The sequence below is a fragment of the Hyperolius riggenbachi genome, chromosome 11 (genome assembly GCF_040937935.1).
Source record: "Hyperolius riggenbachi isolate aHypRig1 chromosome 11, aHypRig1.pri, whole genome shotgun sequence".
NCBI classification, from domain to species: Eukaryota; Metazoa; Chordata; class Amphibia; order Anura; family Hyperoliidae; genus Hyperolius; species Hyperolius riggenbachi.
In genome coordinates, this window is record NC_090656.1 from 119581159 (window position 1) to 119597496 (window position 16338).

General features: G+C 42.8%; 1 protein-coding gene across 1 annotated transcript in view; it reads right to left on the reverse strand.

The window, feature by feature from the left end:
- The window catches only part of LOC137537859 (mucin-5B-like), a gene marked incomplete at its 5' end in the record, with an annotated part of 285507 nt that overhangs the window by 216039 nt on the left and 53130 nt on the right, over positions 1-16338 (reverse strand). The window contains 2 exons of the mRNA XM_068259809.1: positions 4318-4482; positions 10142-10279. Coding sequence (XP_068115910.1) covers positions 4318-4482; positions 10142-10279 — 303 coding nt within the window. The remainder of the gene's footprint in view (positions 1-4317; positions 4483-10141; positions 10280-16338) is intronic.

The window sequence follows — 16338 nt, forward strand, 5'->3', positions numbered from 1 at the left end:
CGGGTCGGCAACACACTGACAGATAAAGTACAAAGACAGAAGGCAGATTCGGTATCCAAGTCAAGCAGGGTCTGGCAACGAAAATATCAGATATACGAGGTACCGAATCAGAAGACAGAGGAGTAGTCAGAAAAGCTATAAGTCATAACATATATTAAACAATGCCTAGTCCTTGGTCTCAGAACCCCGGAACTAGTCTGAAGAATACACAGATGATAATACAGTATTCCCTAGACTGGGTGCGAGGTCCGTAGTCTCAGCACCCTGGAACTAGTCTGAAGTATAACGCAGATGATAACACAGTTCCCTAAGCTGGGTGTGAGGTCCTTGGTCTCTACACCCTGGAACTAGTCTGAAGTATAAACAGAATACAATTCAAATAATCTGGCTAAGTGTGTATTCCCAGGTCCACCTGGTTCAAACACACTGAGGATTTGACTAGGTTTGAGTGCTTCCACGTAGTGATCGCAACGGCAGACAACTTGCAAGTGACCAGAAGGAACTATATATGGAGTAGTGCTCTCCAGCACCACCCCTAATTGCTCAACCAATAGTATCCCGCTCAGGAGTCAGCTGATCGGCGTGGTCAGCTGACTCTTCCTGCTTAGTATAAGAATTCTGCCTCTCAGCGCGCGCGTGTATTCCTAAGTCTATGTGCACTAACAGACTCAGCCACACCAGACACACGCTGCCGCGTGCAAACCAGCCGCCTTACTGTTGTTGCTTGCGGCAGCTTTTCCGCGTTCTGCCCTGCTACCAAACACACGCTTCCACGTGCAAACCGCCACACTGGACGCGGAATCAGCCGACTGCTCAGTAGCACATGTGGCGGCTTTTCCGCGATCTCTCACACTTGCCTAAGGTCTCCTACTGAATAGGTGCTGGCTTACCGAACAGACAGAGACGAGATTCGAACTCTGGTCTCCTGTGTCAGAGACAGAGCCCTTATTTCAGCATGTAGTGTTGGTGAGAGAGAGAGAGAGAGAGATGAATCTACCTGGCTATCTGGGGTTCTCTTTGGACAACTGTTGAACACAAAAGACAAGGCCATGTCTGGCTACATATCTGTAAGCAGTGGCTGCATGGTGTAATGGTTAAGGGCTCTGCCTCTGACACAGGAGACCAGAGTTCGAATCTCTTCTCTGTCAGTTCAGTAAGCCAGCACCTATTCAGTAGGAGACCTTAGGTAAGTCTTCCTAACACTGCTATCTTGTCTAATTTTTCTCTTGACAACTGTAGAACACAAAATACAAGGCCATGTCTGGCTACATATCTGTAAGCAGTGGCTGCATGGTGTAATGGTTAAGGGCTCTGCCTCTGACACAGGAGACCAGAGTTCGAATCTCGTCTCTGTCTGTTCAGTAAGCCAGCACCTATTCAGTAGGAGACCTTAGGCAAGTCTTCCTAACACTGCTATCTTGTCTAATTTTTCTCTTGACAACTGTTGAACACAAAATACAAGGCCATGTCTGGCTACATCTCTGTAAGCAGTGGCTGCATGGTGAAATGGTTAAGGGCTCTGCCTCTGACACAGGAGACCAGAGTTCGAATTTCGTCTCTGTCTGTTCAGTAAGCCAGCACCTATTCAGTAGGAGACCTTAGGCAAGTCTTCCTAATGCTGCTATGTTGTCTAATTTTTCTCTTGGATTGAGCATAAATGGTAAATGAAGACAAACACTTATATTGCTAGGCCAGCTTCAGTTAGTACTGTTGTGGTACAGCGGTTAAGGTACTTTCCCACCACACAGTGAGACCTGGGTTCATTTCTCAGCTATGGTATTTAAACTGGCTTTTAAAATAATATAATTCTCTGGCAGATGAGACCCTCCTCCCTCCGGTAGGAGGGAGGAGAGAATAGGTAGAAGGGTAGGAGGGTGGAGCCCACAAGAGCCTAATTAAAATCTCCCTAGCAGAGTGTGTAGCAGCTGTCCCTTAATTAATTAGTGTAAGCAGACAAGTGAGTCAAATGGTATAAGGACCTTGCTTGGAGGAGGGAGGGGGAGCGGGCATCCAGCATTGAGAGCAGTGTGTTTGGCAATAATGTGTCTGCTGACTGTGATGTAGAGGGTCAAAGTTTTGCTCCATAGAGCATTATGGGGCGAATCGAACTTCCGGGAAAGTTCGCGTTTGGTAGGCGAACGCGAACCACCGAAGTTCGCCGCGAACCGTTCGGGACATCTCTATTGTACACGTGAGAAGTGAAACGAATATCATACATGATTCCAAACATTTTTTTTAAATAACTGCAAAGTGGGGTGTGCATAATTATTCAGCCCCCTGAGTCAATACTTTGTAGCATCACCTTTTGCTGCAATTACAGCTGCCAGTCTTTTAGGGTATGTCTCTACCAGCTTTGCACATCTAGAGACGGAAATCCTTGCCCATTCTTCTTTGTAAAACAGCTCCAGCTCAGTCAGATTAGACAGACAGCGTTTGTGAACAGCAGTTTTCAGATCTTGCCACAGATTCTCGATTGGATTTAGATCTGGACTTTGACTGGGCCATTCTAACACATGGATATGTTTTGATTTAAACCATTCCATTGTTGCCCTGGCTTTATATTTAGGGGTGTTGTCTTGCTGGAAGGTGAACCACCTCCCCAGTCTCAATTCGTTTGCAGACTCCAAGAAGTTTTCTTTCAAGATTACCCTGTATTTGGCTCCATCCATCTTCCCATCAACTCTGACCAGCTTCCCTGTCCCTGCTGAAGAGAAGCACCCCCAGAGCATGATGCTGCCACCACCATATTTGACAGTGGGGATGGTGTGTTGTGCAATGTTAGTTTTCCGCCACACATGGCGTTTTGCATTTTGGCCAAAAAGTTCCATTTTGGTCTCATCTGACCAGAGCACCTTCTTCCACATGTTTGCTGTGTCCCCCACATGGCTTGTGGAAAACTGCAAACAAGACTTTTTATGCTTTTCTGTTAACAATGGCTTTCTTCTTGCCACTCTTCTATAAAGGCCAACTTTGTGCAGTGCACGACTAATAGTTGTCCTATGGACAGATTCCCCCACCGGAGCTGTAGATCTCTGCAGCTCGTCCAGAGTCACCATGGGCCTCTTGACTGCATTTCTGATCAGCGCTCTCCTTGTTTGGCCTGTGAGTTTAGGTGGATGGCCTTGTCTTGGTACAGTTGTGCCATACTCCTTCCATTTCTGAATGATCGCTTGAAAAGTGCTCCGTGGGATGTTCAAGGCTTTGGAAATCTTTTTGTAGCCTAAACCTGCTTTAAATTTCTTAATAACTTTATCCCTGACCTGTCAGGCGTGTTCTTTGGACTTCATGGTGTTATTGCTCCCAATATTCCCTTAGACAACCTTGGAGGCCATCACAGAGCAGCTGTATTTGTACTGACATTAGATTACACACAGCTGCACTGTATTTAGTCATTAGCACTCATCAGGCAATGTCAATGGGCAACTGACTGCACTCAGACCAAAGGGGGCTGGTTAATTACGTACACCCCACTTTGCAGTTATTTAAAAAAAATGTTTGAAATCGTGTGATTTTTTTTCCACTTCTCACATGTACACCACTTTGTATTGGTCTTTCGCGTGGAATTCTACTAATTCCAATAAATATTTTCTAATTCCAATAAAATTGATTCAGGTTTGTGGCAGTAATATGACAAAATGTGGAAAACTTCAAGGGAGCCAAATACTTTTGCAAACCACTGTATGGTATACAGTTGTTGTTTTTTTGGATGCTTTTTAAGAGCCAAGTGACATTCCTAGAAAAAACATGCACAGGAAAATGACCAGCTCATTACTATTTTAAAGAGACACTGAAGCAAAAAAAAAATATAACATAATGATTTGTATGTGTAGTACATCTAAGAAATAAAACATTAGGAGCAGAGACATATGTCGAATATTGTTTACAGTACAGGAAGAGTTAGGAATCTCCAGTTATCTATGCAATTGAGCCATTGAGCTCCACGACGAAGTCGCAGAAAGCTCTGTCTTCTGAAACTTATTATCTCAAGTGTCTTGCACTGTATTTTTTTCTGCAGAGAACAGTTCAAAAGTTCTCTAGCCTGCTCTGTAAAATCATGTAGCATGATGAGTAGTGTATAAACTGCAAATATAAGAGAATGATGCAGTGTTATAAAAAAAACAAAAAACGATATAACTGAAAACAAAAATATGAGAATATTTTATTTGCTACAATTGTTCTAGTAATTATCCGTACTACACAACCAATTCATTATATCATTTATTTATTTTCGCTTTAGTGTCTACCAGGTAGACTATTGATGTCGTTTTTGGAAGTATTTAGAGTCCCAAGTGCTGTGTGTGTACAGTTCAGACTTACCATTTTCTGCATTAAGACTACAAGGGTCATCAGCAACATTTTCAACATCTGGACAGGTGTCTCTGGTTTTCCATGTGTTAATAAAAGCTGCAGGTGTGCCTTCTGTCACTCCACTCATGCTCTTGAAGTCATCAGCCTGGATGTTATTGTAGTTTCCACAGAGGCCTGAAACACAATATATATAGCATAAATAATGTGTGTGCCTTTATCACTGGAACAAACTATATATTGTATACATCTTTTAAAAACTGTCCCTGCAAACTACATACAAAATCAATTTCTGCTATCCTGAGTCAAAAGGCAAATCTCAAGGCATGTTGATGAATGCAGGTTACTCACCAAAACAAAACTGAAGCAACCAATAACCTTGCTACATTCACACATAAAAATGAGCTAGGAATTTGACTCGCCCATGAATTTCTGAATGTCTAATCTATGGGCATCCATGTTTGAGGAGACTGAACCAAAACATTTTACAGGGTTAAATCAAGCAGATCCCAGGCATGGATAACGGATTTATTGGAAGCTTGATCAGGGATGGATTTACCATAAGGTACTGTAGGCACATGCCTACAAGTGCATGATGATGGAAAGGTGACTCACTCCACTCTCCAAGTGCCTCCCTCCTTCCTTCCCCATTTCCCAAGCAGAGCATAAATGAGAGGTTACTCACTCAACTCTCTGCAGTGGCGTACCTAGGGCATTTGGCACCCGGTGCTGGGTATTAAAAGACACCCCCCAAAAAAAAAAATGGGCGTGGCCACAACCTGCTTTGTGGCAAAAATGGGCATGATCATGACCAGATGAGGGCGGAGCTAACTGTAATTTAAAGTATTAGCTAGTATAGTTGCCCCAGTATAGCTAGTATAGTTGCCCCCAGCATAGCTAGTAGTTTCCCCCAGTATAGCTGCCCCCAGTGAAGCTAGTATAGTTGCCCCAGTGAAACTAGTTGCCCCAATGAAGTTAGTATAGTTGCCCCCAGTATAGCTAGCTTAGTTGCCCCCAGTATAGCTAGTATAGTTGCCCCCAGTATAGCTAGTATAGTTACCCCCAGTATAGCTAGTATAGCTGCCCCCAGTATAGCTAGTATAGTTACCCCCAGTATAGCTAGTATAGCTGCCCCCAGTATAGCTAGTATAGCTGCCCCTAGTATAGCTAGTTTACTTGCCCCCAGTATAGCTGGTATAGTTGCCCCCAGTATAGCTGGCCTGGTATAGCTGCCCCCCACTATAGCTAGTTAGTTGCCCCCAGTATAGCTAGTTTAGTTGCCCCCAGTATAGCTAGTTTAGTTGCCCCCAGTATAGCTAGTATAGCTGCCCCAGTATAGTTGCCCCCAGTATAGCTGCCCCCAGTATAGCTGGTATAGTTGCCCCCAGTATAGCTGGTATAGTTGCCCCCAGTATAGCTGGTATAGTTGCCCCCAGTATAGCTGGTATAGTTGCCCCCAGTATAGCTAGTTTAGTTGCCCCCAGTATAGCTGGTATAGTTGCCCTCAGTATAGCTGGTTTAGTTGCCCCCAGTATAGCTGGTTTAGTTGCTCCCAGTATAGTTGCCCCCAGTATAGCTGCCCCCAGTATAGCTGGTATAGTTGCCCCCAGTATAGATGCCCCAGGAGGGGGAAGCAGTGCTAGAAGGAGGGGGCAGTGGCGGCAGCAGTGGGGAGGGGGGAAATATCCCCCCTCCCTCACCTGGGACCCCTCCTTCTGCCTATCTACCCCTCCATAGAGTAGCGGTGGCAACTGCGGGCTCAGCGGCAGGGAGACATGCGCAGAATTACTCACCACGCCACGTTCCAAGCACCGACAGCGTCATGTCGTCACAGATCTCTGCCTTCAATGCCGCCCACTGTTCTTCCGCTAATCAGGAAGCACAGTGGGCGGCTTTGAAGGCGGAGATCTGTGACGACATGACGCTGCCGGCGCTTGGAACGCGGAAGTGGTGAGTAATTCTGTGCAAGTGTGCATGTCTCCCCGCCGCCGAGCCCGCACTTGCCACCGCTACTCTATGGAGGGGTAGAGAGGCAGAAGGAGGGGTCCCAGGTGAGGGAGGGGGGGATATTTCCCCCCTCCCCACCGCTGCCGCCACTGCCCCTCCTAGCGCGGCTTCCTGCTCTGCTGCTGTGGGGGGACGTGGCGACACCCCCTAGCAGTCTGTCACCCGGTGCGCCACACCCCCCTGTGCACTACAGTAGGAACGCCACTGACTCTCTGCATTCCACTTTAGTCGGGAGCACATGTAGCTACCTGATACTTGGGCACCTTTAGCTACTTAGTACTTCTGGCTACCTAATGCTTGGGGACACCTGTAGCTACTTAATATTGAGGTTCCTCTGGCTACCTAATACTAAGGGGCACCTGTAGCTACCTATGACAAGCAGGGGAAATAAGAGGAGTGACAGCTGGGCCAGCTAGCACACTTGCGGTGCGGTTTGGTGGGGGTTTGTAGGTTCATGGAGGACGATGTCAAAGGTGCCAGGACATCTGTGCTTATAGGCTCCTGTGATGTAAATACGGGCCTGAGTTAGATTAATCAAGCTATTAGTTAATCTATCATACTTAATCCACTATTTGCTTCCTGAATATGATAAGTCCATTTGCAAAATGTTACGTCAGCCTTCTTTTATTTCAGCGATTATAGAGGGGAAACAACCCTTCAAAATCAAATTTAAGATAACATCTTGAATTTTAACAAGTAGTATGTCAAACAGTTTGAATAACTTATGTTAAAGACCGCTATTGTGAATTAATTGATATTTCAGTGAAGTTATCATTAACGTGCAGCACAACAGTATTTTTTCTCTCTTAGGAAAGCGGATTTATTTTAAATTCAGCAACTTCTAATGAACACATCACTACAGTAAATGGGAATCACAGGCATCTAGGAATAGTCCACGTAAGAAGGAATAGGGGCGAACAGCAGTTTCTTTGTTCAAGGAAAAGAACTGCTAAATTCTATAGACAGATATTTCAGCCTATTTTAGTGGAGTGCGTGTTTTTCTTTAGCTGACAAATCACTTTATTTTACCTCTACTACCAGCGAGTCAGTCAGTAGAAAGTGGAGTGCTAAAAGGCATTTAACTCATCTCCCTGTATTCCTCTGCTGTAGGCAGTAAAACAATTAGCGAATAAGAAAATTACAAGTTCAAAAAGCCAGGTATACAAACGTTGGATAAAAGTCATATAAACCGGTCGATGAATGACAGAACTCGCCATATCAGATGAAATTGGTATAAAAAAATTTAGCCAAATGACGTTAAACAATAACAACAAGTAACAGATATTGCAAATTTTGCTTGCTCCAACTGGTGGGTCAATTTAGACAAATATTGGGCAGATATCATACAGTCGGACACGTGTGTTGTTCCACAGCATGCATGCATGTCGTGTGAGCAGTGGCGTAGCTACAAACCTCGGGGCTCCAATGCAGAATTTGGACCTGGGCCCTCTCACCATATATTAAATAGCCAGGAGTAGGTGCCTCCAGTATAGATAGCCAGGGATAGGTACTTCAGTATAGATAGTCAGGAATAGGTATCTCAGTATAGATAGCCAGGAATAGGTACTTCAGTATAGATAGTCAGGAATAGGTATCTCAGTATAGATAGCCAGGTATAGATGCCTCAGTATAGATAGCCAGGAATAGATGCCTCAGTATAGATAGTCAGGAATAGGTACCTCAGTATAGATAGCCAGGTATAGATGCCTCAGTATAGATAGCCAGGAATAGATGCCTCAGTATAGATAGTCAGGAATAGGTACCTCAGTATAGATAGCCAGGTATAGATGCCTCAGTATAGACAGCCAGGAATAGATGCCTCAGTATAGATAGTCAGGAATAGGTACCTCAGTATAGATAGCCAGGTATAGATGCCTCAGTATAGATAGCCAGGAATAGATGCCTCAGTATAGATGGCCAGGTATATATATATATATATATATATATATATGTATATGTATATATATATATATATATATATATATATATATATATATATATATATATATATATATATATATATACATACATATATAAATATATATATATATATATATATATATATATATATATATATATACTGTATATATACTGTATACACATATATACAGTGGGTTGCAAAAGTATTCGGCCCCCTTGAAGTTTTCCACATTTTGTCACATTACTGCCACAAACATGCATCAATTTTATTGGAATTCCACGTGAAAGACCAATACAAAGTGGTGTACATGTGAGAAGTGGATCGAAAATCATACATGATTCCAAACATTTTTTACAAATAAATAACTGCAAAGTGGGGTGTGCGTAATTATTCAGCCCCCTGAGTCAATACTTTGTAGCATCACCTTTTGCTGCAATTACAGCTGCCAGTCTTTTAGCGTATGTCTCTACCAGCTTTGCACATCTAGAGACTGAAATCCTTGCCCATTCTTCTTTGCAAAACCGCTCCAGCTCAGTCAGATTAGATGGACAGCGTTTGTGAACAGCAGTTTTCAGATCTTGCCACAGATTCTCGATTGGATTTAGATCTGGACTTTGACTGGGCCATTCTAACACATAGATATGTTTTGTTTTAAACCATTCCATTGTTGCCCTGGCTTTATGTTTAGGGTCATTGTCCTGCTGGAAGGTGAACCTCCGCCCCAGTCTAGAGTCTTTTGCAGTCTCCAAGAGGTTTTCTTCCAAGTTTGCCCTGTATTTGGCTCCATCCATCTTCCCATCAACTCCGAACAGCTTCCCTGTCCCTGCTGAAGAGATGCACCCCCCGAGCATGATGCTGCCACCACCATATTTGACAGTGGGGATGGTGTGTTCAGAGTGATGTGCAGTGTTAGTTTTCTGCCACACATAGCGTTTGCATTTTGGCCATGGTCTCATCTGACCAGAGCACCTTCTTCCACATGGTTGCTGTGTCCCCCACAAGGCTTGTGGCAAACTGTTAACAATTCTTTCTGTTAACAATGCCTTTCTTCTTGCCACTCTTCCATAAAGGCCAACTTTGTACAGTGCGTGACTAATAGTTGTTCTATGGACAGAGTCTCCCACCTGAGCTGTAGATCTCTGCAGCTCGTCCAGAGTCACCATGGGCCTCTTGACTGCATTTCTGATCAGCGCTCTCCTTGCTCGGCCTGTGAGTTTAGGTGGATGGCCTTGTCTTGGTAGGTGTACAGTTGTGCCATACTCCTTCCATTTCTGAATGATCGCTTGAACAGTGCTCCGTGGGATGTTCAAGGCTTTCAAGGAAATCTTTTTGTAGCCTAAGCCTGCTTTCAATTTCTCAATAACTTTATCCCTGACTTGTCTGGTGTGTTCTTTGGACTTCATGGTGTTGTTGTTCCCAATATTCTCTTAGACAACCTCTGAGGCCCTCACAGAGCAGCTGTATTTGTACTGACATTAGATTACACACAGGTGCACTCTATTTAGTCATTAGCACTCATCAGGCAATATCTATGGGCAACTGACTGCACTCAGACCAAAGGGGGCCGAATAATTACGCATACCCCACTTTGCAGTTATTTGTTTGTAAAAAATGTTTGGAATCATGTATGATTTTCGTTACACTTCTCACGTGTACATCACTTTGTGTTGGTCTTTCATGTGGAATTCCAATAAAATTGATTTATGTTGTGGCAGTAATATGACAAAATGTGGAAAACTTCAAGGGGGCCGAATACTTTTGCAACCCATTGTGTATATATATATATATATATATATATATATATATATATATATATATATATATATATATACACACACACACACACACACACACACACACACACACACACACACACACTTGCATCTCAAACATGATTGACCAACTTACCACACATCCGATTTGTATAGGAAGGATTCACGGTGATATACAGCTGCATAACAGGTTTAAGTTGAATCAGTATTTGTGGTCCATTGCTTAGTTGAAGGAGATAGTATTTTTCTGATGCCTCAAAGATAGTGTAAAGTTCTGCAAAATAAGAACAAACAAAAATAGTTAAAAACAAAAAAAAATGCATACACACAAAGTTTTTATCGCACTGTTAACTTAAAATACACCTTCGTTTTACTTAGTGACTAATGTTCGCGTTTAAAAGTTGGAAGCACCATTTCAGTACAATGACCACTTGCTCTGTCACATCTTCCCTGCTACATGATGGTTTTTATTATTATTATTATTAATAATATTATTATCGATTTATAAATCCCCAGCATATTCTGTATTGCCATACAGAGTAAGGAAAACAAACATGTTTTGCTTTGTAGTCCACAAAGCATTATATTACAATAGTCCAAACAAGAAATTATAAGAGCATGTACTAAATTTTTAGTTGTGTCCTGAGTGAGAAAAGGTCAGATGCGACATGTTTTTGAGTTGGAGATGAGGAGCTGGTTAGGGAGTGAATGTGAGGAATAAATGAGAGAGAGAGAGGAGTCAAATATTACCTCTAAGCAATGTGCTTTGAGAACTAAAGTTATAGGGGTGCTATCAACATTTATTGTTATTATCAGGCAAAGAAGTAGACAGAGAGAGAGGAGAAGGATTATTAGTTCTGTTTTACTCATTTAGTTTCAAGAAGCGAGAGGTCCTGAAAGAGGATATAGCAGACAAGCAGTCAGGAACAAGTGTGAGGGAGTTAAGGTCTGGGGCCGAGAGGTACAGTTGTGCATCATCAGTGTTAAAGTAGTATTGAAAAACCAAATGAGTTGATTAACCTCCCTGGCGGTAAGCCCGACCTACGATCGGGCTAGCCGATGGAGAGGATCGCATGGCCCCCGGAGGTTTTTTTTAATAAAATTTGTTTTATATGCTTAAGCTAGCACTTTGCTAGCTAAGAATGCCCCCCAAGTCCCTCCACTCTCCCCGATCCCCCCCCCCCGATCGCCGGCGTTATACGTACCCCCCAGGGATCCCGCGATGGCGCAGCCTCCCAATCAGCTCCAGGCTTCACTATGGGGAGGATCGGGAATGCACATGACATCATGACGTCGATGACATCATGTCTGATCGTCGCCTTAGCGACTACTGAAGCTACATGGTGAAGCTGCGGCTCTCACGGGATCGTGGACGGGTAAATATTGCCAGCGGCAATCGGGGGTTCACAGTGGTGCCGGGGGACTTGGGGGCCACAGTTAGCTAGCAAAGCGCTAGCTTAAGCAACTTATCCAAATTTTATTTGAAAAAATCCTCCTGCGGACGCAGCATCGGAGACTGCGTACCGCCAGGGAGGTTAAGTTGCCAAGGCCATGCATGTAGATGAAGAAGAGGAGGGGGCAAGGGCAGAGCCTTGAGGTACCCCTACAGACAAAGCATGTGGAGACTGTAAAAGACCATACAGAGAGATAGGAAGATATCCAGGAGAGAGCAAGGCCCTTTATGCCTATAGATGAAAGTAACTGAAGGGGTAATATGCTGTCAACAGTATCAAATGCTGTGGACAGATCAAGAAGGATGAGTGTGGAATAATGGCCTTTGGATTTAGCTGTAAGAAGATCGTTGCCCACTTTAGTAAGAGCTGTTTCTGGGGAGTGGTTTGCGCTAAAGCCAGACTGGAAAGGAGTTTGCAGGTAAATAATGTTCAGTTCAGCATGTATATGGTGTTCAAGTAATTAAGATGCAAATGGGAGAAATTACACAGGCATGTAGTTGGCAAGTGTAGTGGGATCTAGAAATGGTTTTTAAGTAGTGGTGTCACAGCTGCCTTTTTGAGTGAGGTCGGAAAGATGCCGGTGAAGAGGGACCGGTTAAATTGCAATCTTAGTACAGGAATGAAGGATGAGGCTAGTTGTGGAATGAGATGGGAGAGAATAGGATCCAACAAACAGGTGGTAAAATGAGATTTGGAGATTAGAGAGGAAAGAGAATGTTCAAAGAGTGGTGAGAAAGCAGATAGAGAGCAGAAGTGAGGTGTGGATGGAATTGAGGGATGCATGGAAAACCATTTCAGATTTTGTAAATTTTACCAGTGAAATATTGCATGTCGCAAATTCTTCAGCTGATAAACATGAAGAAGGGGGGAGAACAGAGAACGGAATTTGCAAAAAAAGAATTAGGGTCAGATCAGATAGAGGGCTCTCTGCGGCTTGTTTTGTCACAGCCAAATGCTTTTCTGATACTGCACTGAGAATCGCTTAACATAATTTGTTGTCACATCGCATTTTGAGCCCTAGGGGGGATTGAGTATAAAGACTCCAGAAGCTGCATGCAGCATCTTTAAAAACTCGTGAGACCGTGACGCTTAAGCAATTGATGACAAATGACGGTAAACGACATGAAATTAACACTCCCATTCATCTAAATTTTGATACTGTGGAACCCTAGAGGTAAACTCTGAAGATAAACGAGAGCAGTCATCCATTTACCAGCTCTAATGGTGGGCATACACGGTGTGTTTCTTTCTTATCAATGCTGATGGGCTTGATTGATAATATCCGACAGGTCCGATCACGAATGAATTGATTCCCCGCTCGATTCCCGCCCGTGGACAATGGCAGGGAATCGAGCGGAAGATAAGTGGCGCCGGCGGCGACTAGCAGTAATCAATTCGGGCGCACAAGCGGGTGCGAGGGGACGCGGCAGGAGTCGATCCGGCGGCTAATCGAGCCACCGGATCGCACCATGTATGCCCACCATTAGAAACACAGTTTTATTTTTCTTACTATACTGGCCTTTTCTTTCAGTAGTATATACTTTTCCTTTAAGCACACCTTGCTGCCGGAAAAATATTTTCAAATAGAATAGCTAAATACACAGCAATGCAGATTAACACTAATCCATGGAATAAATAGCTAATTAGGATAAAAGTCACTTCCTGTTTCCACTTCTAGGACATTAATGCCTCTCATTTACATACCAAATAGTGATAAGAGATAATTTTTTTTCTCACTGTTAACAGTTTTTGATGAGACAGGAGTGTAACTAAAAATTCTTATGCTGGGAATACACCATGAGGTTTTTGTTTTTTTTGACAGATAGATGGCTCGATAGATCATTTCCAACAGGTCCGACCTGATTTCGACTGTTTTTCTGATCGTTTTTTTCATCGAAGTGAATGGAAATCGATCGGAAAAACGATCGGACAGTAAGTCTGTCGAAAAAACTCATTGTGTATTCCCAGCATTATGGTCCTTCACCCCTGTCAAACTCCTCCACCTTCCAAAGTAAAGTAATTTTCTCTGAGCATTTAGTGCACATACAACACAGAATTTGCTGAAACCGAGGAAACAAAATATGGAGACTAACTGCTGGACATTTCAAAATGTTATGCTATTCTTGCCTGAAATAAGATTTCATCTACTGAACATTTTAGGGTCTCTTTTCTTGTACTTTTAGTTTTACAATCTGACAAATAACTTTAAAATCGTTGACAATTCTTGCCTTTAGCCAGGCCAAAGCAACACCCAGGCCCTTATTCAGTTTACTTTTTCTCCAAAAGATTATTTTTCATCTTTTGTTTAAAATAACTTTTCAGCACCCTGGAATTAAAAAAAATCGTACCAAAAAGTAAGTTAAATAGTAACTGTCGGGCGTAAAATAAAAAATCAATTCTTTATTTTTCTCTGGCAAACAAGTAATAAGGATGCTAACCAGGTAATCCAAAAGTTAAAATCACTATTACTTTTCTTGTTGATAAATGATCATTCCCCAGTTTATCTGACTCTTATTTGGTACACACAACATTTGGTACACAAAAAGGAAGTTGCAGGGCATGCTGGGTTGTCCTTTTTTGCTTCTATACTTCCCCTCAGACTTAACTAAAGCAGCCTGATTGGCTGAAGCCTCTTTCCCTACTGTTTCCCCCTCCCACACCTCTGTTCCTCTCTGATTAGCCAATATTTCTCATGCTGAGACAATGCACTTTCTGTAGTAAAGGGCAGGCAAATCAGGCAGAGGATAGTAAGGGAGGAAATTACACAAGGATTGGCTTAAAAATAGCCACAGTTAAGATGGGAAATGCTAAGAAGGATTTTCTCTTTTTTTACTGTAGAAAAGTCACAAAAATCAAAATGTGGACAGTGCAATATATATGTTGTATAAGTAGAGCAAGTATTCAGCTACTTATATATGTGTTGTTTTTTTCCCTGAGATAGTATGGCTGACAGCTCCTCTTTAAAAGGCACTGTCAATTCTGAGTATTTTCTTGCTTTCTGGTAGCTTAAAAGACATGTTATTGACAAGTTATGAAAATATTACCTAGGAGAAAAGTTAGGAGAAAAAGTGAATTAAATTGAAGCCCAGGCCCATATGCAATTAGCTTTTTCACCTTAGTTTTCTCCTAGAAGATACTTTTTCATCTTCTATTTAAAATAACTTTACAGTAGTTTACAACTGAAAAAGTACCAAAAAATTGGTGAAAAAGTACTATCAAAATATTTTGAGTAATTTTTTTTTGCTAGCTGGTGGCTTAAAAGGCATTTTATCAACAATTTTGAAAATATCACCTAGGAAATAACTGAGGAGAAAAAGTGAATTGCATATGGCCCCAGACTCTTTTTACTATGGTACCATGCTGTTGTAATCCGTGACTATAATGTAAGTTAGCACTGTTTTGTTGAACTAAGCAAAGCTTTCCCTAAAAAGGACTTGATCTAATCTGGATGTCAGCATATTTTGCTCCACAGCCTGTATTTTTTTGTTCAGCATTAAAAGAGTTCAGGACAATCAGGTAGTGGTTTGCATTCAAGAATGCAGACAGGTACTCCTTTGCATGAAATAATGCCAACTTGCATTTGTGAATATAGCAATGAACTCGGCTCAGAGCCAATGGCCCTTATGCAATTAACTTTTTTCCCCAGAGTTATCTGAGTTTTCTCCTAGGAGGTAATTTTCACCTTCTCTTTAAAATAACTTTTCAGCAAGTTACAATTGAAAAAGTACCCAAATGTTGTTGAAAAGTACTGTCGAAAATATTTTGAGTATTTTCTTGCTTGCTGGTGGTTTAAAATGCATTTTATGACAAGGTGTGGAAATATCACCTAGGTGAAAATTTAGGAGAAAACGTAAATTGCATATGGGCCTATGGGTTTGGGGAGTGTTCCTGAGCCCATACAGTGTTTTCCAATCCATTACAAAATCCTGTCTATTTTTAATGCACTGCCAAAATGTCACGGCTACATTTAGTAACAGAACAATAGATTACAATTTACAGCAAAGACTCAGATGGAAACCACAAATGTGAAATAAGAAAAGGTTTATTGTCAATCAGTGCAAAGATATACAAATGAGCAACGGCAAATCCCCACAGTGCAACCCACATAAGACACAGCAATCCTAACTATCTATCTATCTACAGGTAGTCCCCCGACTTACAAACGTCCGTGATTCAAATGACCCGCCGATACGAGTGAGCCGTCTATCCCATCGCATGACATTGGGGGATCCCCTTGCGCTTCCATCTGACCCTGTCCTGCAAGCCCGAAAAGAATGCAGACGTAATCTGCTCACCTCCACCCTGGAGTCCGTCACTGTGCGACATTCCTCTCTTCTTAAAGCTCACTCTAGCATCCAACATCACCTAGTGCATGGCGTGTGTAATTATGCGTCATGCAGGAGGAGATGTCCGGGCGCTAGAGTGAGCTGTAAGAAAAGAGTAATGTCGCACAGTGATGGACTCCAGTAGGGAGGTGAGTAGATTACATCTGCCATATACTCAATAAGCACAGGACGGGGAGGCAGGGGACATGGAAGCAGATCAAAGGCCATAGGGATACGAAGCAGGCACAGGGGGACATGAAGAACACTCAGGGGGGGCACAAAGCAGGCACAGGGGGGACATGAAGCAGGCACAATGGGGCATAATAATGGATAGTTGGACACAAAAGAGGAACAAGGGGACACAAGAAGTTACAAATGCGGATAGGAGGTGGCAAATAGAGGGACACAGTGGAGGCAGAGGGGGACACTGGTGGCAAAGGAGGGTTTAGAGGAGGCATGAGGAACAGAGGGGGACACTGGAGGCAAAGGGGGGGCACAGAGGAGGTACAGGGGGAAATAGGTGGAACAGCGGACAGACTTAAGAATACATTCAG